This window comes from Blennius ocellaris, assembly GCF_963422515.1.
Source record: "Blennius ocellaris genome assembly, chromosome: 23".
NCBI lineage: Eukaryota > Metazoa > Chordata > Actinopteri > Blenniiformes > Blenniidae > Blennius > Blennius ocellaris.
In genome coordinates, this window is record NC_137672.1 from 4,929,476 (window position 1) to 4,954,194 (window position 24,719).

At 46.1% G+C, this 24,719-nt stretch overlaps 1 protein-coding gene across 3 annotated transcripts in view; it reads right to left on the bottom strand.

Annotated features, from left to right (window-relative positions):
• The window catches only part of mta2 (metastasis associated 1 family, member 2), a 45,275-nt gene that overhangs the window by 19,685 nt on the left and 871 nt on the right, over positions 1-24,719 (bottom strand). Inside the window, exons 1-3 of one of the 3 annotated variants that reach the window (XM_080518777.1) lie at positions 23,160-23,271; positions 10,530-10,597; positions 6,018-6,111 (exon numbers count right to left, since the gene is read on the bottom strand). In XM_080518777.1, the coding sequence (XP_080374903.1) occupies positions 6,018-6,111; positions 10,530-10,597; positions 23,160-23,238 (241 nt within the window). In that variant the 5' untranslated portion in view covers positions 23,239-23,271. Of the gene's footprint in view, positions 1-6,017; positions 6,112-10,529; positions 10,598-23,159; positions 23,272-24,719 lie in introns of those variants that run through there. The other 2 variants (XM_080518776.1, XM_080518778.1) reach the window with 2 other exon arrangements.

Consider the following 24,719-nt stretch of genomic DNA (forward strand, 5'->3'; position numbering starts at 1 on the left):
TTCACAATCACACTTCTCCTCCGTCACCACACTTGTCCTCCGTCACCACAATTCTGCTCCTCCACCACCACACTTCTCCTCCTCCGTCACCACACTTCTGCTCCGTCACTACATGTGAATCTCCATCACTGACAACGATTAGATTCCCTGAATTCCGCGGCGACGAGCTACGTTATGATTCCCTGTTTCATGAGTCCATAGAGATTTGATGGCGACTCAATTCTGCACGATATGATTGAACATGATGCAGAGAAATTCTAACAAAAATGTAAACAGAATGTAAGAAGCTGCAGTTCCTTGTGGTACGAGAGGCAGAGGATCTATTCTTTATTCAATCCTCAGAAGCAGCACATTTAAAAAAAAGTCCACATTTAGACACTTAGAATCTAGAAGAGCTGTTTATCACTTTATGCTTCTTCTTTTCGTCGTCTTAAAAAGCACAAGACAAAAAACTGTTCTTTTCACAGCGTTGGGATTTGGAACCAGATTCAACACAAGGAACAGGAATCGGTTCCTCGTGTTAAAACTAGTTTTTATCACAACGTCACAACGTAAACAGGAAGACAACAACAACAATCACTATCAAAGAGTAACTTAAAGTCCGAGTGAAATGAAGATTCGACCTCCAAAACACTCTGGCTGTCGCTTCTAGGGACATTTTTTATGCTAACTGGCCTCAAGGGTAAAATGTTAAAACACGACAATCTGCGAGAAAATAGCCGATAAACGTTGGTATTTCCGCTGCTGGGCGGAGCTTCTGACAATAATAGAGTGACATCACGAGTTGTGCACACGCCCAAGTTGTGTTTACATTATGGAGGATCAGAGTTTTGACCACGAAGAGGCTGAATTTAACCATATTTCATCATCATCCTCATTTCAAACCCAGTGATTGATGAAGAAGACACAGAATGTGTCGTTCTGCCATCGGTGACCCCGTCTGGAACATGTTTGAGGAAGCAGAAGACGCTTCGTCCTCATTCGTCCTCGTCTCCTCGCCTCAGCAGCCGCCAGTTTTCACCTTTGAGGCTTTGAGGCTCCTGACTTTAGGCAGAACGACTTCCTGGATCATGTCGAAGCGCTTTTCTGACTGTGGAATCACCGAAGATGAGTCCAGGTTTTACTTGATCGTCTACTAGCCGCCCGAGTTAGCGGTTAGCCGCGCGAGCTAACGGCTAGCCGCTCCCGCCACCTCCTTTTCTCCTCTCTCGTTCTCTTCCAGGCTCAATCTTTCGTCAAGACTCTAACTTCACCGACTATAACTTCAAAACACTGTTAAACTTGGATATTTAAGAGGAAACAAGCCGATATAAACACAACAGATGGAGATCTGCACAACTCTTGACGTCACGCCCACGAAGAAGGATTCCCCCGACTTCCTCGGCTGGAGATTCAAAATTCAAATAACTTTGTTATGCCACAACAGTGGTGGGGCAGAGTCGGAGGAACCTTAGAAGTAGAACCACAACTATCGTTTTTTGCAAAGTAGTGTTTTACATTTCACTGGGACTTTAAAGTGACACGTTCAATATAGTGCAAATGTCCATATTCCTGTCTGCCAGACTTTAAATATAGAGAATACAAACAATAACAACCTTTCACAGGTAGGGTAGGTCTTTTCCAACTGTTATTTAACTATTATTTAACTATTATTTAACTATTATTTGCAGCTGCTGCAAACAGACTGACTCTCACTGAGCCGCATTCAATGTAAAGAACACTAAAAATAATTCAATACAAATGAGTGAGTGAGTGAAGGAGTGAAAACAGAGAAAAGAACAAATCATGTGACCTTATTAAAGCGACGAACATCAGCAGCGTTTTCTAATTCCTCCTCTCCAGAACTTGTTTTCAGTAAAACCCATTTCCAGGCTCCTGAAACGCTGCAGTGTGGCTGATTGGTCACATGACACGGCGTCGCCATGGGGACGGAGCCTCAGTCAGCAGGGAACCACGACAGGATCGGATCAATAACAGTAGATAAAATCATCAATAGGGATCATTTCTAATCACTTCCTGTCTCTAACATGTAGACCAGGGACCAGCACGGTCCAGTCTACTGGTCTGGTGGTCTGGTCTAGAGGTCCAGTCTGGTGGTCTGGTCTAGAGGTCCAGTCAGGTGGTCTGGTGGTCTGCGGTCTGGTCTACAGGTCCAGTCTGGTGGTCTGGTCTACAGGTCCAGTCTGGTGGTCTGGCGGTCTGGTCTAGAAGTCCAGTCTGGTGGTCTGCAGCCTGGTCTAGCGGTCCAGTCTGGTAGTCTGGTGGTCTGGTCTAGAGGTCCAGTCTGGTGGTCTGCAGCCTGGTCTAGCGGTCCAGTCTGGTAGTCTGGTGGTCTGGTCTAGAGGTCCAGTCTGGTGGTCTGGTCTAGAGGTCCAGTCTGGTGGTCTGGTCTAGAGGTCCAGTCAGGTGGTCTGGCGGTCTGGTTTAGAGGTCCAGCCTGGTGGTTTGGCGGTCTGGTCTAGAGGTCCAGTCTGGTGGTCTGGTCTAGAGGTCCAGTCAGGTGGTCTGGCGGTCTGGTTTAGAGGTCCAGCCTGGTGGTCTGGCGGTCTGGTCTAGAGGTCCAGTCTGGTGGTCTGGTCTAGAGGTCCAGCCTGGTGGTCTGGTCTAGAGGTCCAGTCTGGTCTGGAGGTGGTCTCTAAATGTCAGTTCTCTCAGGATCAAACCTGCAGGAGAATCTTGTTTCATTGGCAGTTTTTACATCCTGAATCCAAGTTGTGTTGTTTAATTGGTGGCAGTGATGGAGGAGCCATGAGGGGGAGGAGCCACGAGGGGGTGGAGCCACGAGTGGGAGGGGTCATGATGGGGGAGGGGCCATAGGTAAAGAAAAGCTGCTGGGACAAGTCACTGAGTTAAACCTTCCTGTTGGTCTGAGCAGACGCTGGAATTAAAACACAATGAAGGAGGAGGCAGGAGATGACCGCTCTGTGTGTGTGTGTGTGTGTGTGTGTGTGTGTGTGTGTGTGTGTGTGTGTCTTTGTCTGGAGCTCTGCAGCCCATGGAGGGGGGGGGGGGGGGGGGGGGGGGGGGGGGTAATGACTGAGTGGGATCAGTCTTCAGCAGTCTGCATGTCATTAACACCACCCAACTACATCCACCCTCCCCTCCCTCTCTCCCTCTCCTCTCCCTCTCATTCCCTCCCTCCCTCGTCCATCCCTCTCTCTCTCTCTCTCCTCCCTCCCTCGTCCATCCCTCCCTACCTTGCTCTTCCTTCCCTCCTTGGCTCTGTGATCTCGCCCATAAGATGGGAGGGAGTCTGGATGGGGGAGGGGGCGGGGCTTGGAGCACACAATGAGACAATGGCGCTCCAGCAGAAGCGGCTAATGACTCTCACCAATCAGGCGGACAGACCAGGGAGCGGCTCCACCAGCAGAGAACCAGGTTCTGGTTCTAACCCAGCCCCACGTCAGATACAAGGTCCCGGTCCAGAGAGAGTCTGGCTCCACTGAGAGGGACGCATCATTGTTGGTTCTTAAGGCTCCGTTTCCATGACGACGTTGCTTAAAGATTTCACATTCACACGACAACCCGCTGAAAACAGTGTCTGTTTTCATGTTGGGCCACTAGTTGGTGCTGTTGTTAGTTTCAGTACTGAAACCACACAACCGGCCACCAAGCTGGATTGTTATTATGGTGACTTTCACAATAAAACCACCAAGCTGGCTTGTTATTATGGTGACTTTCACAATAAAACTACCAAGCTGGATTGTTATTATGGTGACTGTCACAATAAAACTACCAAGCTGGAGTGTTATTATGGTGACTTTCACAATAAAACAACCAAGCTGGATTGTTATTATGGTGACTGTCACAATAAAACTACCAAGTTGGATTGTTATTATGGTGACTTTCACAATAAAACTACCAAGCTGGATTGTTATTATGGTGACTGTCACAATAAAACTACCAAGCTGGAGTGTTATTATGGTGACTTTCACAATAAAACTATCAAGCTGGATTGTTATTATGGTGACTGTCACAATAAAACTACCAAGTTGGATTGTTATTATGGTGACTGTCACAATAAAACTACCAAGTTGGATTGTTATTATGGTGACTTTCACAATAAAACCACCAAGCTGGCTTGTTATTATGGTGACTTTCACAATAAAACTACCAAGCTGGATTGTTATTATGGTGACTGTCACAATAAAACTACCAAGCTGGATTGTTATTATGGTGACTGTCACAATAAAACTACCAAGTTGGATTGTTATTATGGTGACTGTCACAATAAAACTACCAAGTTGGATTGTTATTATGGTGACTTTCACAATAAAACTATCAAGCTGGATTGTTATTATGGTGACTGTCACAATAAAACTACCAAGTTGGATTGTTATTATGGTGACTTTCACAATAAAACTACCAAGCTGGATTGTTATTATGGTGACTGTCACAATAAAACTACCAAGTTGGATTGTTATTATGGTGACTTTCACAATAAAACTATCAAGCTGGATTGTTATTATGGTGACTTTCACAATAAAACTACCAAGTTGGATTGATATTATCCAACTTGGTTGAATACACACACACAGAGCTTTGTGCTGTAGGGTTTCTTTGCCCTCAGTCTGGACTCTAAGGCCACATCCACACAAGCCCCCAAAAATTATTTTGTCCACGTGTCACCCAACACGAGGCTTCAGGTCATGCAGTACACATGCCAGGCCTTTAGGGGCGCTGTGACTCACCAAATACACCAAAAAAAAGCAAAAAGCACAGCACATAGAAATGTAGAAGTTGACTCCTGCTCATAGTCTCCTATATAACTCTAGTTTTAAAGGTTAATTGTTTCGCCCGCAGTAGTAATTCTGCAGCAACACAGCAGGTTGGCTGACCAGGAGCCACCAAACTGCTAAAACCTGCAAGTAAAATATTAATTTCTCATCTTTCCCTGGTTGTTCACTTTTCCCAGTGTTCTCTGTGTGTGTCGCTCTCTCAATGGGTTACTGTATCTCGTGTGTGTGTGGATATTACAGTATATTATTGCCACTTTGTTCATATAATAAGTTTATTTCTAGAAATATTCAAATTGTCAAAGTGGTGGAGCAGCACTCTAACAAAACCCAGACTTATGTTAGACGTTTATGAATTCATCTATTTATGTTTTTATTATTTTGCTGATCTTGGAGGGAAACGGTTTCACCAAAAGCTAAAAGCACGTTATTTAATTTAAATATAGTCTCTGTGTGTTGAGTCGACACTAATTCTGTGGTTTTCCCCCGAATAAATATCCATTACAAGCTCCAGTCTTCGGGAGAAAAACGATGCGATTAATCGCAATTAATTACAGAAAATTGTGCAACTAATTAGTACAATATTTTAAACATATTAAACTGCAGATATGGACAAACATCAAAGTCTTTCCTTCTTTTGATCCTTTTGTCACTGCAAGAATTTGCCAGTCGATTCTGAAATATACATATTAAAGTTAATCAGATATTATTATATTTGCAAAATATCTGTATCTGGATATCATATTTTTATTCAGGATTAAAACAAGTTGTCATCCTCTGGAAATATCTTTTGAGTTCACGTGTCCAAAGTATCACTTCACATAAGTTGGCCTCGTTGTTTTATTGTGAAAGGTGTTGCATTATGCGACCTCCACAGACGCATTAATTAATTCTGACCAATGTCATTTTTGTCAATCTAGTATTTTTACATCAGCCTCTGTCAGTTTTCACATTTATACTTATAAAATAAAAAAATCACATGGCGGGCCGGATTAGATCCTGTGGCGGGCCGCTTCTGGCCCCCGGGCCACATGTTGGACACCCCTGGTGTAAGGAGTGCGCGATGAACAAATCCAGCCGTCTCCTTGCTAAGTCCTTTTTTCCCTTGGCGGCTTTCAGCTCCGGCTTCAGACAAAAGTGCCGACTTTACTTGAACCCAGCCGTGGCGCCATTTACACCATGAAAGCTGAAGAGGTGCTTTGAGGCCTTTTATGTGGAACAACAATGAGCAGGTTCATTAAAGGCGTCGCGCCGCGTCGTGGAGCGAAGCCTCGTACTCACTCGCATTGCTGTCTGCCAGAGTGTTGAGGTTGCCTGAGATGTCTCGCCTCCGGAACAGACACACCACCTTCGCCTCCACGTTCCCATTGGCTGTCTGGAGAGGAGAGACCACCGACAGGTTAGCGCTCGTACACACCGCACAACTTAGGCTGCGTCCCAATTCTCCCCCTTAGCCCTTCACCTTACCCCTACCCCTTTGAAATGCGCGTTCACGAGAGTCTGAGGGGTGTCCCATTTCACTATTGCACAGAGGTGGAAGGGTGAGGGGAAGGGCTATTCACCCCTCTAAACGAAGTATTTACAGATGCACACTTTAAACAGAGGGGTAGGAGGACATGGCGCTGAAGGACTCGCATTTCACATATATACGCTTCTAAAGTTATATAAACCTGTTGTGTTTTATACTAGTAAGAACGGCATTAGCGTAGCGCTGCCGTATGGAGCTTCTGTGTGTATTTGTTTGGTAGAGACCGTGTTTATAACATTTCATTATTACACTGTAGAGTTCCAAAGTCTTCTAATATGGGTGTTTTGAAAACAGGGACCCCCGAGCAAACAAGGAAGCTCCTCCGCTTGCACATGGTGAACGAGGAAATATTTGTGAAGTCAAAATACAGCGCAAAAAACTGAAGTAATCCACGTCTCCGTCTATTTCTTCACCTTGATGTGGGAAAGGCGGAAAACGAAACAAAGCAGCCAAGCTACTGCAACACGTTGAATTTGGGACGGCTAAGGGGTAGAGGTAGGGCTAAGGGGTAGGCGGAGGGCTAAGGGGTAGGGGGAGGGCTAAGGGGTAGGCGGAGGGCTAAGGGGTAGGTGTAGGGCTAAGGGGCAGGCGGAGGGCTAAGGGGTAGGTGTAGGGGTAAAAGTAGAATTGGGATTGGCCCTTTGACTTCTGACAACATTTAAACTTCCTCTCCCAGAATCTTCTGGGAATCAAACCTGCAGATCCAGTTTTAGTTGTTGATGTTCGTCTCCAATACCAAACCTTCCTGAATTCCTTGTCACACACACACACACACACACACACACACACACACACACACACACACACACACACACACACACACACACACACACACACACACACACACACACACACACACACACACACACACACACACACACACACACACACACACACACACACACAAACAAACTGGTGTTTATTTTGGCGGGGCAACCCCGGCTTGTTGACGTCTCAGCGTCACAGAAACTCCTGGCTTCGTGTCACAAGATCCCGTTTGTCCACTGGATCTGTCCACATGCAGATCCTCTCTGGAGGAACCTTCAGTTCCACTGCAGACTTTTCTCCACAATTCAAGACTCTTTCTTTGACAAAGTCTGGACGTTTTTCTCCCCGAATCGCTCAAATGTTGATATTCTGGCTGGAGCCGCTGCCGCCATTTTTGATATCCCAGAATCCCAAGATGGTGTCAGTCAGGAAACCTCAACCGTTTGATGGTTAGTCTGGAAACTTCTGGACTTTGTTGTGGAGGATTTGATAAACTGCAGGTTGGAATGAGAGGTTTTGCTGTGTTGTCTGGGCAGAATCCCTCCTTTCAGGCCAGTCTCTGCTCTCTGGCGGCCCCTGGAGGGGCCTGGGGCCACAGGCTGGACACTAGGCTGGACACCACAGCTTTGATCTGGGATCGTGTTTAGGCTGAGTCCATGTTGCATTTTGGGACATGCGGGTTTTCAAGCTGGGTTCACACGAGTTCCTCGTGTTCTAACGTGAAATACGACGCATTTCCTCCTCCTTCAAAGACATTTTCAACGTTTGAGATGGATAGAAAGAGCAAGCTGGAGCAGAGGAGGCTGGGATTATATATTATAATGTGCCTATTTGCGGATGATACAACTTTATATTGCTCAGGACCAGATATTAAAGAACTGTTGACAACAGTAGAAGTAGAGATGATCTCATTAAAAGAATGGTTTGATATTAATAAGCTATCATTAAATGAAAATAAAACAAAATGTATGATGTTTGGAGGGACTCGGGCAAACGGCAACATTCAATTAATCCTAAATGGAGTACGAATTGAAAGAGTACATGAGACCAAATTCCTGGGGGTCATGCTAGGTGATAAACTTAGTTGGAAGCCACACATAGAATATATGAAAAATAAATGATCTAAAACTATTGGTATTATTTATAAAACAAGTGACTTACTTTGTACTTCTCACTTATTATGCCATATATGACATACTGTGTTGAGGTAACACATATAGACCCTATCATTAAACTCCAGAAAAGAATTATTAGAATAATAAATAAAGCTTCCTATAGAGAAAATACTAATAAACTATGTATAGCCTCTTGCACATTAAAATTTAAAGCTATAGTATATTTAAAAACATTAGAAATACTACTTCGAATAAAAAAGAAAAGTCTTCCCACAGCTATTCAAATTGTTTTTAAATGAAGAGAAAACAACTACAACTTAAGAGGACTGTGTGTATTTGAAAAAGGTGGAATACAGATGTGTTTCTATTCTGGGAGTCGGTTTAAGTGACAACTTAAAACTGTGCAAATCACTGCTCTGCTTCAAAAAAACAGTAAAAAGAAAAATAATTAATGTTACAATGAACAATAATTTCTGTTACTTCTGTTTTGTTTTGTTTTTCTCATGTATTACGACTGCTCTGTTTATTATTATTTTCTTTCCCCCCCTTTTTTCTTTCTTTTCTTTTCTTCTCCAGTTGCGTTTTTTTTTTAAATTTGAATATATTTTTTGTATCACGGGTGTCTGGGGTAACCGGATGGGTTTTTAAGGGATAGGCTAAAATTAGCCTTGGCTTCAGCCTAACACCCATTTCGGTTGCAAGTCTATTGTGGCGCACTTTAAACTGTAACCGAAATAAACCATTCATTCATTCAATTCAAGAGGAAACTTCTGGAAACGGAAGCAACAAAAACGAGCTCAGATGAACAACTTGTTGATTAAAACCAGCTCGCGGTTAGAAACCATGGAACAAGTTGAACTTCGCCTCCAAACCACTGTTCAACTTGATTATTTAGTCAATGAATTCTGGGGCTTTGTGGCAAATAAAATAGAATTCTATGGTTTGAATAGTAGCATGAGTACATCAAGAGTAGGATGAGACCTGCTCCATATGAGGAATGTCTTGAGATTCTAGATGATTCGGCTCTACATTCAAGATCATTTTTAAAAAGTGGTTTGCGCGTGAGAAGCAGAGCCAGTGGCGACGATTCCTGCTCATGAGCACTGAGGAAGAAATCCTCATGCCTGTGGCCAAATATGTGATATTGTCATAAACAAAGTGGCAGAGACCCCTGTGATGCTCAGGGTTTATTCATGTTCCAGGGTGGGACCTGTTTCTCTGATCTCACATGATAGTGTAACAAGAAGGTTACATTTTTTATTCTATCATTTTTATCTAATATATCTATATTTTTAAGCATATCTTTATTATTTTTAATACAGCAACCAACAATTTGAACAATTTAAAAATATGGCATTGTTGAAAAAATAAGAAAATACACCAACAAATATTCACCAAATTTCTGAGCAATAAATGAAGAGAAAATAAATAAATAAGTACATAGATAAATGAAAATACTCACTGAAAATAATGCTGAATAATAATATTCTCAATATAAGTTATAACATATACTTCCATCAAAGAAAACAAAACAAAAAAACAACAACAACAAAAAAAAAAGATCTAATATTTTTGTTTCATTTTGAAATTTTGGATATCTGTTAACACTTTAAAAAAAAAATAATAATAATAATAAAAAAAATATATATATATATGTATATATATATTGGGACTCAGTCGCACCCCCGAGGGCAAATCAGGCAATCAACCCGTTTCCATGGCAACGTTTTCAAGTGAAAACACAAAACTTCCCAACACTACGGAGCTCCGGGCCTCTGAAAACATCACTTTATGGAAACCGATCTGAGGTGGAACTTTTAGAAAACGCTCGGCCTCCGTTGTTGTGTAGACAGTGGAAACGCTGGTTCTGGTCCTGGTCCTGGTCCTGGTCCTGGTCCTGGGCCTGGTCCTGGTCCTGGGCCTGGTCCGCACACGTTGTGTTGGATATGAACTTAAAGTAACTGGTTTTCCGGCGCGAGTGGGACTGAACGCTGAAAGTACAATCCTGGAGGTGCTTTCATCAGAGCGTCCCTCCAGGTTCCAGGCCCGGGCGGCGGCCCCAGCCCGGCCCGGGCGGCCCCGGCACGCCGCTCTCCAGACGCGTCGCCCCTTCAGCCCGACGCCGTTACATAAATGAGCTTAATCCTTCGACTGGGGAACGAGCCGGTGTCACACTGCTGCTGTTATGTAAGAGGCTCCTGCAACAGTGTCCGTCACTGCAGGGCCACAACACACTGCTGGCTGTGTGGAGTGTGTGTGTGTGTGTGTGTGTGTGTGTGTGTGTGTGTGTGTGTGTGTGTGTGTGTGTGTGGCATCTCACAGTCCACAGCTGTGTGGGTTAAAGCTCAGTGTGACAGGAAACAATAAGAGGAAGTTACACACCTTGTTGAGCTCTTCTATTCTTCGGATCAGGTAGGGGTTGCTGGAGGAATTCTCAAAGTAAACGTAATCTGGAAAAGAAGGAGGAACAGGTCAGGTTCACCTGGAGTGTGTGTGTGTGTGTGTGTGTGTGTGTGTGTGTGTGTGTGTGTGTGTGTGTGTGTGTGTGTGTGTGTGTGTGTGTGTGTGTGTGTGTGTGTGTGTGTGTGTGTGTGTGTGTGTGTGTGTGAGGCCGACCTGAGTCGTCTGGAGCTTAACTCCTGTAATTTGTATGGTATGGAGGGATATATGTGTGTGTGTGTGTGTGTGTGTGTGTGTGTGTGTGTGTGTGTGTGTGTGTGTGTGTGTGTGTGTGCCCACAGCGACCTAAAATGTGTAAAGTGTGTGTTCACCCCAGGCTGCTCTCTGTGTGTTTGCAGCTGGATTTCCCTCTACTGCCGAGGCAGCGAGAGTTTTATGTGCCCTCAGTCTGGACTCTCAGGTTCAGGTAGGGTAGGTAGGTTTACACCACTACGCTCCCGGCAGCCCCGTCTACCTGAAACGCAGCGCGGCCGTGAGACTTTGGGGAATTCTGAGGAAGGCCTGGCAGGTTTTTCACGTTCTGTCAAGGCTTTCTACGGCGGACACGTGAATGCAACTTGCTATGAAAGCCGCGGCGAAGCATGGTAAAACACATAGCAACCGTGAAACAACCGCGATAGAACGCGCACCGAACGCCACTTCCTGTTTAGCTTCCCGTCCCGCCACGGACCGCCTCCAAGTTCTATTACTACTCACTACCACGCGTTGTGACGTTCATCCCATTTTGCTACAGGCTACTGAGTTTCTCATCCACAGCGGGGCAAAGGTTTGGACGGTTTGAAAATCTAGCACGACGCCCCTCTGCGGTGTCTCACCTCGTCACGTTTTGTCCATGGTGGCCTGAGGCGGGGCCGTCGGGGACATGGTGGACATGGTGTAAACGTACCCTGAGTTCCTATCCAGGTTCGGTTATGCTACGAGGTGAAGGCCTGGTGAGAACAAGCCTGTGGGTTTCTACACTGAGGGTGAAGGGAAACTCCTCCACCGTAATTCAGTTTCAGTCTCAAGCTCCACTCAGAATGTGGGCAGGATCTACAGACGTCCCCCAAACTCCTGCTGCTTCACCCTCTCTGCTGCTTCACCCTCTCTGCTGCTTCACCCTCTTTCACACACAGATCAGCCAAACGGATCAACACTGTGGTTGCAGCGATCGTCCGCCTCCCTGAGGGATCTCGGGTTCCCGCGTTTGGGGCCGAACTAAACTCACACTAAACCAATCAGACGTTATTAATCCCCATTGGGGGAAATATTGGGGAGGTGGAGCCACATTACGGCGCTTCGGGGAGCTGATGGGGGGGGGTCAAAGGTCATGCTCAGGGACCCACAGTGGTCAAATGTCAGCTGTGGGATTCAAACCCGCGAGGTCCTGATCTGAAGGGCCCCACTGCCTCAAACAACGTCACAAATAAATATATAAAGACATTTTGCAACAATGGGTGCAAATGATCAAGATGATAATTGATTGTTTAAAAAGGGCTAAAAAATCTCTTGTTATAATCGACTAATAGAATAATCCAACTTGGTAAACAAGCAGAAGTCAAACCCGGAGAGCTTTGTAAACATGTGTATCCCAGCAGGAGCCGCTGCAGCTGACGGTGGGTCACGGCGAGCGGCGCCGCTGCTGGAGCATCACGCTCAATAAGCACCTTGGCTTTGCCCGGTAGGAGGACGTTCAACACCAGAATTTCACAGGTACCGGAAAATGTCGGACTTCCTGTTTGGGTTCAGAGTCTGGCTGTCGCGACATTCTTTCTCCACGTACTTCATGTCGACCACAGTTCTTGGACTTGGCTGAAACGTGTTGCCCGTTTTTAGATGTTACAAATGTGAAAACTATGTAGGTGGCGCTATGGAGCCATTTTTGCCGGACACAAAGTGCAATGACCATGAAATTTAAAACGGTTTGCCAATTCTGACTTGTCTGTAAATGTTCATGAAGGTTTAGGTTCATTTAGGCCGTCACAAATGCAACATTTCCAGAAAGTACGATGATAATAATAATAATATTAATAATAATAATAATAATAATAATAATAATTGCATTCCAGCAGGGCCCCGTCCAGCTCTGCTGTTAATGTGAATCCATTGACATAAAAAGCTCACGAGAAAGCAGTTTGAGTCGCCACCTGATGGAATGAAGACACAAGAACTCAGGAACTACTGACCTCACTTCCCTTTACAAAGTAAAACCTTCTAACTGACACACAACAAAAAGTTGTTTATGATTGTTTTGTGTCAGAGCTGTAAACAACGTGTATTAAAGTGAAACTGCTTCAGCAGCCAGTTTGTGACTCTATGTGAGATCTGAAGTTTCAATTTCCATATGTGAGGTTTGGCAGTTCTGCTTTTCTTGGATTTATCATCCATCCGTTTGTTCATTCCAGTCAGAAAGAAAATGTTGATGCGTTCGTATCAGAAATATTTAGCGTAAGTTTGACGAAGACCGAAAGTGATAGACGACTGGACATCTCTGAACCTGCAGTGGTGGGAGGGGGCCGACCCAATCCGGTATCGGTATCCGATAAGAACGTACTTCATGGATCGGAAATTGAAGCCTCATCTGCTTTACTGAGCTGAAATGACTCAAGTGTTTCCCTGCCGCTGCTCTGCAAAATGTGGACTGGATTTCCTGAAGGGAGGCGGGTCTCAGTGAGACGTGGAGTAATGAGTCAGGAAATCCATTCCACGGTTTGCAGCCAGCGAGGCTAGGGAAGTAGCACTGTGCTACTTGACTGTTCATGACAACATGTTGCTGTTTGGACGTATTTTGAAAACATGCAAACATCCCTACATTTATACTTTACTGTAGAGACCAGTTTATTACTGCCTCATATAAAATCAACAATAATGAGAATAATAATAATAAAGCAAACAGCTCTGGTATCTGAATAGCATCGGCAGATATCCAAATTCCGGTATCGTGATCCGATGGGAAGTGAAATAGTGGCTCTGTGCTTCCCGATGCAGTGGTCCAAATAAAGAGAAGCTGGTTCTGATGTAAACAACCACATCTGCACCACGGGGCAGTGGAAGACGGTGGCCAGAGCTTTGGTCCTTTGGCGTGTAGCGCCTACCAAAGCACGTTCATATCGACAGTATTCCCTAGGAAACACTTCACAACACAAGAATCTCTATGAAGTCGTCACATGGCCTCACATTCCCTGATCTGAGTCTAAACTCCCTGGATGAACAAGTCCTGCAGGGACGCCCCGGCTCCCAGAGGATCTACCGGGAACGTCTTGATGGAATGAACCATGGAGACGGACTGGAGTCCAGGTCCTGGTCCTGGTCCAGGTCCAGGTCCAGGTCCAGGTCTCAGGACCTTTTTGGTGAGAAAGGGAGGATTTCCTCATCAGGCAGTGATCATAAAGTAATGGCTGGAAGAATGTAACCTTACTGTGTGCATGGCCTGCACAACGCTGTGGAGTGTAGGGCCACTGACATACTGTCACTGTAGGACCACTGACATACTGTCACTATGGAGTGTAGGACCACTGACATACTGTCACTGTAGGACCACTGACATACTGTCACTATGGAGTGTAGGACCACTGACATACCGTCACTGTGGAGAGTAGGACCACTGATATACCGTCACCGTGGACTGTAGGACCACTGACATACTGTCACTATGGAGTGTAGGACCACTGACACACTGTCACTGTAGGACCACTGACATACTGTCCCTATGGAGTGTAGGACCACTGACATACTGTCACTGTAGGACCACTGACACACTGTCACTGTAGGACCACTGACATACTGTCACTATGGAGTGTAGGACCACTGACACACTGTCACTGTAGGACCACTGACATACTGTCCCTATGGAGTGTAGGACCACTGACATACTGTCACTGTAGGACCACTGACATACTGTCCCTATGGAGTGTAGGACCACTGACATACTGTCACTGTAGGACCACTGACATACTGTCCCTATGGAGTGTAGGACCACTGACATACTGTCACTGTAGGACCATGTCTCACGGTCACGTCTGCAAGTCTCTCCATAAACGTTCTGATACAAACACATTTATTTCTGACCCCAGAGAGACGATCCGCCAGCACTAAAATGAGCTTGTAAGTTATGAAGCACCCTGGTTTCTCCACCAGGTGTCAAACACACAGCCAGAGTCCACACTGACCCACCAGAGGACATTTAAAAAGAGGCTAAAATAACAACTTAAACAGCCTTATTTCTAACGGACAAAGTGTTTGAAAATCAAAAATTAAAAGTTCTTGTAATCAATTACAGGGACGACTCTGGGCTCATAATAGTGTCAAGATTTTATAAAGCACTGCAGGAAGGTAAAACAACAGGCACCATTTACATACAACAAAAACAGGAAAGAGAAACTAATAGCTGAGTTATACAGTGAAAGACTGGGAAAAGTGCTCTGAGTGTCAGTGGCGGGTATCGTGCTGAAAGTCACGGAGGACATTTGGCTGGAAACGTTTGTCCACATTCTTTATGGCTCCTGCCCAAAGTTCTCACCACACCGGCTCTTCTCACTTACTCTGGACCCGCCCCCTAAGTAATTACTTTCTGGCACACGATCCACGAAAGATTGAACGTGAAAGAACTCTTTTTCAGTTTGCTACAATGTCGAGTGCTTATTTGGAATAGCAGAAAAGGTCATAACCATTCTGTTGTGCCTGTTCTACATGTGTGCTATTCATTTCCCTTTATTTAAAAACACAAAAAAAGGAAAGGAGGATCACTTCTAATGTTGATATTTTAAGACGAAAGTTTTGTATTTGTTCAGTGACTCCAAATAAAGCAAATGATCAAAACAAAGAGGCTAAAATGAGGAAAGTGCGACCGTCCATGTTGTTCCGGCGAGAGCAGAGCCTCAGTATCAGACTGGGATAAATCACCCCGGTACTCTGATGCTTAACTCTGCAGCACAGAATGAATGACGTCTACTAGCCAATCAGATCTCCTGGAAAATGACCTGCCTAATTTTAGAATATCCTGATTGGTGCACGGATTGTCCCGCCCACTTGGGAGTACTCGGAGCGGAGACGTAGTGTTTACAGCGATCTTTATGACAGAATCAATAAATCCTGGTCACTGAGCTTTGAAGGATGTTCTTGTTCTCGACTTGTTCCAAGTCTGTTTGGCTCCACAAGAGCTGATCTGGAACAACTAGCTTAATAATAATGCTCACGCTGACACCACGGCATAAACAGGAATTTATGGAAGCAGAACTCCTCCTGTCGTCATGGTGATGAATTAATATTCCAACAGGAAACACACTCACGGAGGAAACTCCGCCTCCAAACAAACAATAAAAAATGTAAAGTTAAAGAAGAGCAGTGAGGAATATTAAAGTGAAACTGGGTGATGACAGGTCTAATTATATTGTCCAATGAATTACTGTACTTTACAGACAATAAGCCGCGACTTTTCTTTTTTTTTAAATTTTAACATTCGCCTGTGCCCACGACTCGGCTTTTTAAGGGCTAACGAACTTCATACTATTGGGTGATGCGTTCAGGCGCACCATGTAACTCCGACATGTCTTTTTCCGGTGCGCTCAATGGTCCAGAAATCCCGGTAACATGGTATCATCTCATCAAGTCTTCAGCTGTCCTGGAGGTGGTGGAAATGTTTACAGGCTGCACGTCAACACATTTATCGCACGACGCTGCGGAAACGACGCACAAGACGAATACGTCACTCTCTCCTGCTTCTCAAACACTGGTGCAAACACACACACACACACGTGTGTGTGTGTGTGTGTGTGTGTGTAATCGCCCTGAACTCATAACAAAGCAGCTCCAGAAAAGTCAAGCTTCAAACCTGTCAATGAGCTGTTTAACTCCAGGTTTGTTTCCACGGCAACAAGGTCAAGCAAAAATGCCAAACTTAGGTTGCACGTTTGTTTATATGACAAAGTTGCTTTGGAGCGACGGAAAACACATTTTGAAAACTGAAAATCCTGAGCAGTGCTGCCACAGTTACTTACATTTTTTTTAAATTCGATTACTGATTACAAGTTACTCCTTTAAAAAGTAACTTAGCACCATAGTAACCAATTACTTGTTTATAAAAGCAACTAAGTTAGATTACCAGTCACTTTTTTAGTTACTTTCAGCGGCTGCCGACAACACCCCTCCATCATCTGAACATAAAAGTCTACTGGTCCCTGCCTCCTGCTGGTACATGTTTAACCTTTGACCCCCTGCTGGTACATGTTTAACCTTTGACCTCCTGCTGGTCCATGTTTAACCTTTGACCCCCTGCTGGTCCATGTTTAACCTTTGACCTCCTGCTGGTCCATGTTTAACCTTTGACCTGCTGCCGGTCCATGTTTAACCTTTGACCCCCTGCTGGTCCATGTTTAACCTTTGACCTCCTGCAGGTCCATGTTTAACCTTTGACCCCCAGCTGGTCCATATTTAACCTTTGACCTCCTGCTGGTCCATGTTTAACCTTTGACCTGCTGCCGGTCCATGTTTAACCTTTGACCCCCTGCTGGTCCATGTTTAACCTTTGACCTCCTGCAGGTCCATGTTTAACCTTTGACCCCCAGCTGGTCCATGTTTGACCTTTGACCTCCTGCTGGTACGTTTAACCTTTGACCCCCAGCTGGTCCATGTTTAACCGTTGACCCCCAGCTGGTACACGTTTAACCTTTGACCTCCTGCTGGTACGTTTAACCTTTGACCCCCTGCTGGTACATGTTTAACGTTTGACCCCCCCTGCTGGTACATGTTTAACCTTTGACCTGCTGCCGGTCCATGTTTAACCTTTGACCCCCTGCTGGTACATGTTTAACCTTTGACCTCCTGCTGGTAATTATTTAACCTTTGAATTCCTGCTGGTACATGTTTAACCTTTGACCTCCTGCTGGTAATTATTTAACCTTTGACCCCCTGCTGGTACATGTTTAACGTTTGACCCCCCTGCTGGTACATGTTTAACCTTTGACCTGCTGCCGGTCCATGTTTAACCTTTGACCCCCTGCTGGTCCATGTTTAACCTTTGACCTCCTGCTGGTACATGTTTAACCTTTGACCTCCTGCTGGTGCATGTTTAACCTTTGACCCCCTGCTGGTACATGTTTAACCTTTGACCTTCATTCGTTGTTGTATTTATATCTGATTCATGGTTGTACTATCAGATTTTTACTATTACTGGTATTTATTTATCCAGAGATGTAGTTGTTGTCTGTTGTTGCACTAGTTGTTTATTTATTTGCACTGCCTGCTCTATTACTGCCCCCCTCCTGGACAAATAAAGTCTTTGATTGATTGATTGAAAAAGCGGGAGTTTATTACAATTTTAAGGTTTGTTGATGACAATGATTTCTTCCAATTATTTTGTGTTACCTGAACACACCCTTGGAGCGGGTTGGCCTGTGATTGGCTGAGAGTGGAGAAGGGGGCGGGTCATAGTGTCTACATGAGCATGCCTGTCTCGGTTTGGAGGAGAACAGTTCTGGTTAATAATAAAGCAGCTTTGCTGACAAGAAGCTGGTGTTGCGGGACACTGCAATAGTAACAGAACGACTTGGACAAGTAACTTTAATCTGATTACTAGTTTGGAAATAGTAAAACGTTAGATTACTAGTTACTGAAAAAAGTGGTCATATGAGAGTAACGCATTGACAGTCACCATAATAACAATCCAGCTTGGTAGTTTTATTTTGACAGTCACCATAATAACAATCCAACTTGGTAGTTTTATTTTGACAGTCACCACAATAACAATCCAACTTGGTAGTTTTATTTTTGACAGTCACCGTAATAACAATCCAACTTGGTAGTTTTATTTTGACAGTCACCACAATAACAATCCAACTTGGTAGTTTTATTTTTGACAGTCACCGCAATAACAATCCAACATGGAAGTTTTATTTTGACAGTTGCCGTGGATAACAATCCAACTTGGAAGTTTTATTTTGACAGTCGCCGTGATAACAATCCAACTTGGAAGTTTTATTTTGACAGTCACCACAATAACAATCCAACTTGGAAGTTTTATTTTGACAGTCGCCGTGATAACAATCTAACTTGGAAGTTTTATTTTGACAGTCACCGTAATAACAATCCAACTTGGAAGTTTTATTTTGACAGTCACCGCAATAACAATACAACTTGGTACTTTTATGACAGTCACAGTAATAACAATTCAACTCGGTAGTTTTATTTTGACAGTCACCGTAATAATTCAACTGGTCTGTCCACCAGAATGTCAGTGTTCTCCCAGTGTTCATGTTTAGAGATCATTGTTCTCTGCTGCATGTGTGTGTGTGGCTTCAGCACTGAAACTGACAACAGCGCCAACTCGTGGACGAAAATCAATACTACTTTTCAGAACGCGGCTTTGTAAACGTGAAACATTTCTGAAATTACTGAAAAACGGTGCGTTTTCAGTGGAAATGTGTGAACGGGTCTGGAAAAAGAAAGGCTTTATTCACAACTACCAGATAGTGAGGTGTGCAGTGAAACGCCTCAGTCCTGAGACCAGAACCCAGCTCGTCGACAGCATGAGCTCCGGGATCAGCTTTAACGCTTCCCAGGCTTAAGGCAGCGGCTGTGACGGTGCAGAGCCTCCAGGAGCTGGAACACCTCAGAGGGGTGAGGAAGGGGAACGTGGAACGTGTGATCATGTCAGCCTGTCCACTGCTCAGCTGACTCCAGACCGTCACCCCTGAACGTGACGCCAAGCCGGGCTTCTGGTCTCTACTGGACGGAGGGTTGGTCCTGAGTGCAGGAGGACTGGTTGGACAGGTAAGCTGGTTTACATGAGGCATTAAAAAAAAACAACACCTCAATAATATTTCATCAGACGCTAAGTGTTTCATGTCCTCGGTCCACATCTGGTCTCTGTTCTGTCATATTTTGTCAGACGCAGACATCCAACAACATAAACCTTTATCCTGCAAATGGGATTCTCTTAACAAAACCAACCGTGATGAAGATTCTACAAGACATTTCTGTCACATCGGAGCTTTTTGTCCACCAACGAGTTTCTGAATGTTGTGGAGGACGCAGTGACTTGGTGAGTGGAGGACGCAGTGACTTAGTGAGTGGAGGACGTGTGAGTGGAGGACGTAGTGACTTTGTGAGCGGAGGACGTGTGAGTGGAGGACGTGTGAGTGGAGGATGTAGTGACTTGGTGAGTGGAGGACGTAGTGACTTGGTGAGTGGAGGACGTAGTGACTTGGTGTGAGTGGAGGACGTAGTGACTTGGTGTGAGTGGAGGACGTAGTGACTTGGTGTGAGTGGAGGACGTAGTGACTTGGTGTGAGTGGAGGACGTAGTGACTTGGTGAGTGGAGGACGTAGTGACTTGGTGAGTGGAGGACGCAGTGACTTAGTGAGTGGAGGACGTGTGAGTGGAGGACGTAGTGACTTTGTGAGCGGAGGACGTGTGAGTGGAGGACGTGTGAGTGGAGGACGTAGTGACTTAGTGAGCGGAGGACGTAGTGACTTAGTGAATGGAGGACGTGTGAGTGGAGGATGTAGTGACTTGGTGAGTGGAGGACGTAGTGACTTGGTGAGCGGAGGACGTAGTGACTTGGTGAGCGGAGGACGTAGTGACTTGGTGAGCGGAGGACGTAGTGACTTGGTGTGAGCGGACGACTTAGTGACTTGGTGAGTGGAGGACGTAGTGACTTGGTGAGTGGAGGACGTAGTGACTTGGTGTGAGCGGACGACTTAGTGACGTGTGAGCGGAGGACGTAGTGACTTAGTGAGAGTGGACGACGTATGAGTGGAGGACGTAGTGACTTGGTGAGTGGAGGATGTGTGAGTGGAGGACGTAGTGACTTAGTGAGTGGAGGACGTAGTGACTTAGTGAGTGGAGGACGCAGTGACTTAGTGAGCGGAGGACGTAGTGACTTGGTGAGAGCGGAGGACGCAGTGACTTGGTGTGACTGGAGGACGTAGTGACTGAATGAGTGGAGGACGTAGTGACTTAGTGTGAGCGGAGGACGTAGTGACTTGGTGAGAGCGGAGGACGCAGTGACTTGGTGTGACTGGAGGACGTAGTGACTGAATGAGTGGAGGACGTAGTGACTTAGTGTGAGCGGAGGATGTAGTGACTTGGTGTGAGTGGAGGACATAGTGACTTAGTGTGAGTGGAGGACGCAGTGACTTAGTGTGAACGGAGGACGTAGTGACTTGGTGTGCGGGGGACGTAGTGACTTGGTGTGCGGGGGACATAGTGTGTGGAGGACGTAGTGACTTGGTGTGCGGGGGACGTAGTGAGTGGGGGACGTAGTGACTTGGTGTGTGGAGGACGTAGTGTGACAAAGCAGAGGAGACTGAAACCTTCAGAATCACACACGTCCTCGGTCCACATCTGTCCTCTGTCCTCCAGTAAAGCCAGCATGGCCGACACAGTGAGTCCCTGAACTCTGGGGTTCAGAGGTCACCGTCGCCTCTGCTGGTGTTTCTTGTGCAGCCGAAGCCGCGAGGCGCCAACAGTCGTCCACCGGCGGGTTGTGACGCAGACGGGCAGAGGATTTCTTGCTCCAGTTAGCATTAGCGAGGCATCACCTCCTTGATCACAACACCAGCGCGTTACATAACGCCGGCAGAGGCACCGAAAGAGGATGTTGCACTCTCGTGTGTCTTGACGTGACTAATTCTAGCTCCAAAGACACGATAATGGTGGAGGCAGGCTTTCTCCCTCCGTCGGTGGACTTCAGAGGGTTTGAAACGACGTGCCGTCCCGGCTCTTCACAGCCCGGTGACTCAGTGGGAGCGTGACGGGGCTAGCGGAGATGTGAAGGCATTGAGCGTCTGCTGTGGATGTGAGCGGCTGGAGTGGCGCAGTGTGCTTGGGGGGGGGGGGGGGGGGGGGGGGGTGAAGAGGAGGAAGCCCTCCGACTAATCCCAGGGGAGATAATGATCTTACGACGCAGCCTGAACACCGTGTGCTTCTGGAGGACGGCTAATGGGAGCCGCTCGGCGGCACCGCCGCGTCTTCACCAGCCAGCCGGAACAAAAGATTCCCTCTGAAACGTGAAGTCAGAGCCCGGCGTCACGCCGCCGCTTCCTTTATTGTTACCGTTATATAACTACACCACTTCACCTTGTCATCGCGCCGGCTACTAGAAAATCCATGTTGAGGTTATTACGTAACCGCACGTCTGTTGCTAACGGCGATATGTGGGCCAGACTGGCCGTCACACACCTCCAGAACGTGGTCCAGCTTGTTTTAGGAAAACCAAAACTTTGTTTACAGGACAACGCAGAGTTCTGCACACAAACGCGTCAGTCATATTCAATAGAACTAAATGCCGATGATGATTCTTTGCCCCATGGAATGTCTTTACTTTACAGGTTTTATTTCCTGAGGAACTGCCTCCAGCAGCGGTGGGATAATAAAAACAGCTCTCAGAGGACGTCAATAGAACACCGCCGTCATACAAAGAGTTCCGTCAAACCAACACGAAGCTCTTTGATTAAGACCACAACAGTGGGTAGAAACTTTCCTTTAAAGTTCCATCACTTAATCCCAACATCACTTTGTTTTAGCAACACAGATTTGTATTTTACCAGAGATTAATTAGAATATATATATTCAGTCCACGGTGGAGCTTCAAACGCTGGCCGGGTCACCCTGTGTGTGGAGTTTGCATGTTCTCTCCGTACGGTTTCCTCCCACAGTCACAGAACAAGCATGTGAGGTTACTGGGTAACCTTCTGTCTCTCTGTGTTTGAACCTGTCCTCACCTGTCCAGCAGGACGGCACTGTGGCCCTGAACAGGATGTAGCGGTGCGGAAGACGGTCCTACATTCGGCCGTCGTTAGAATGCGTGAAAGTGACGATGCTTCAGAGATTTACAGGAATATATCCAAGGTCAATTGTCTTAATTCTCCTGTTCCATATCTGACTGGAAGTTGTCGCGTGAGCGAGGCGATGTGTTGGAGAAATAATACAACCGTTCAACAAATAAACTCAAACCCGCACGTAAGAGTGAGGGAACACCTTTATTACTGGACGTGCTCCCTGAAGGTCTCAGGTTCTAATCCAAGCGCCAGAAAATGCTGCGGTTGTGCTGGGAGTAGACCGTGACGAAGACCTGCTCTCACACTCGGTACAGTCAGTATCTGCAGCATTAACTATGTGTCACCATCATCATCATCATCTTCATCTTCACAATAAACTGGGTCAGTAGACGAGCTGAACTCTGATAAGAGACTTTCCCTGAATTCTGCAAGCATGTCAACAGATTTGACCGACCAGACAAGTCACGGTGTCTTTTCACGTTATTCCACCAAACCTGGTGGAAACAGGATAGACAGAAAAATCAAGAGAAGCGACTAAAAACGAAATGCGGACAGATGTGATCATGATAAAACCACATTAATAAAACAAGACCGTGTTGAGTGTCGCAGGGACAAAACGACGCTGCTCATAAGTCACACCAAGCCGTTTGTATCGTCCATTAAATCGGCTCTTTGATTTCAGCTTTGCCCTTTTTTTCCTAGAGTTTGGACGACGTTGTTGCAGTTATGAACCAAGATGTGTTGTCAGCACTGGTGTTTCCAGAGCACAAATACACAGTGTGTAAACATCACTTACTGATCAGAAATGTCATACATCCAGCAGCTCTCGTGCACAGATGGATTTTTTTTTTTTTTTTTTTAATTATGGTTTTCATCTGATGAAATGTTGTCACTAAATTCCCAGCAAACATGATCATCTCAGAAAATGACTCCCACTCGGAGCTGAAGAATTTAATTTACAGGCCGGCTTCTTTACAAAGACTAAACGGTGAATTACACCAGGGGACGACCCAAGAAGCACAGACGTTACTGCACCGCCATAACGTGACGAAAGAGGGCCAGACACGACAGATGCTGGTTCAAATCCTGGCCGTGTGGAGTTTGCATGTTCTTCCTTTATGTGCGTGGGGTTCCTCCCACGGTCCACAAACATAAAAAGACCCTTGAAACTGCCCCCCCTCGTAGGTTTGGCAAGGGATTAATAAATAAATATATCATTATATTGCACTTCTTTGTTGTCCATGTTCCTGCAACTCAACTCCCTCACTGGATCAATAAAGTCTAAATATCCGCCTGAAGACGCTCACACTGCATATCACAGAAGACTGGTTGAATGACTGATGTGTCCATGCAATGTGAATTCATTTCCCTCCAAATTAAATAGGTAATGAAAGTGTGATTAATTGATGAGACTGTACAATGAATTTAAAAAGGGCATATTGACAGAACGACGTTGTGGTGGCCGGCGGTCAGCGTAACGTCAAATAATCGAAGAGACATTAATTTAAGTGTCTTTTATCAGATGGGATCAATGTCGTGAAGAGGAGACGCCTCCAAACTATCAGGAAACTTTACGAGAGTGAAGATGTAGTTTTAGAGGGGACGAAGGACCTGGACTGTCCAGGGTTCAGGTCGGTGTGTGAGACGGTGACAAGAGGATCGCTGGACGGGCCACCGCTCCACTCGTCCCGGTGACCACCGCCTCAGAGCCCCGGCAGACTCACCCAGCACGGACCGGGGGGCTGAAGCCACACACCCCGTGGCACTGACCTAGATAACCGCGGACCGGCTACATGGCTCCAGACAGCGCGGATTGCTCCGTCCACAATGAAAAGTACACTCGGTGTTGACCGGTGCTCCCGCCCGGCCACCGGGCAGCACCCCGGGCCCGGTCCACCTCACCTCCCCCCGGCAGGTCCACCTCACCGCCCCATCACTCAACCTTTCAACCCGAGAGAGGCGGTTCAAGTCTCTGCAGCCGGTAAACCAGCGCTAAATTCCACGTGCACAACTTAATGCCGGTCGTCCCGGCTCGTTCAGCGGACACGTACTACTCTCGTGTCCCGTAACAAGTTCCCTTGTCCGGGGGCAGACCTCGGGAGTTTCACCTCCGTGGTTTTCTTTAAATAGCCGCGAACTCCGCGGTACGACTCGCGCCGGCGGCGGCGCGGGAGCTCGCCGCTCCGCCAGCACGAGAAGCGATGGCGGAGGCGGCGACGGAGCGAAGCCTGCACGACCGCCGAGCCGAACCGAAAAGAGACGAGACGAGCGGGCTTCGGCTGAGCGGAGCGGGTCTCCCACAGACAGCTCGCGGCTAATGCTAACTAGCACGTCTGTGTCTAAACGAACGCGGGGC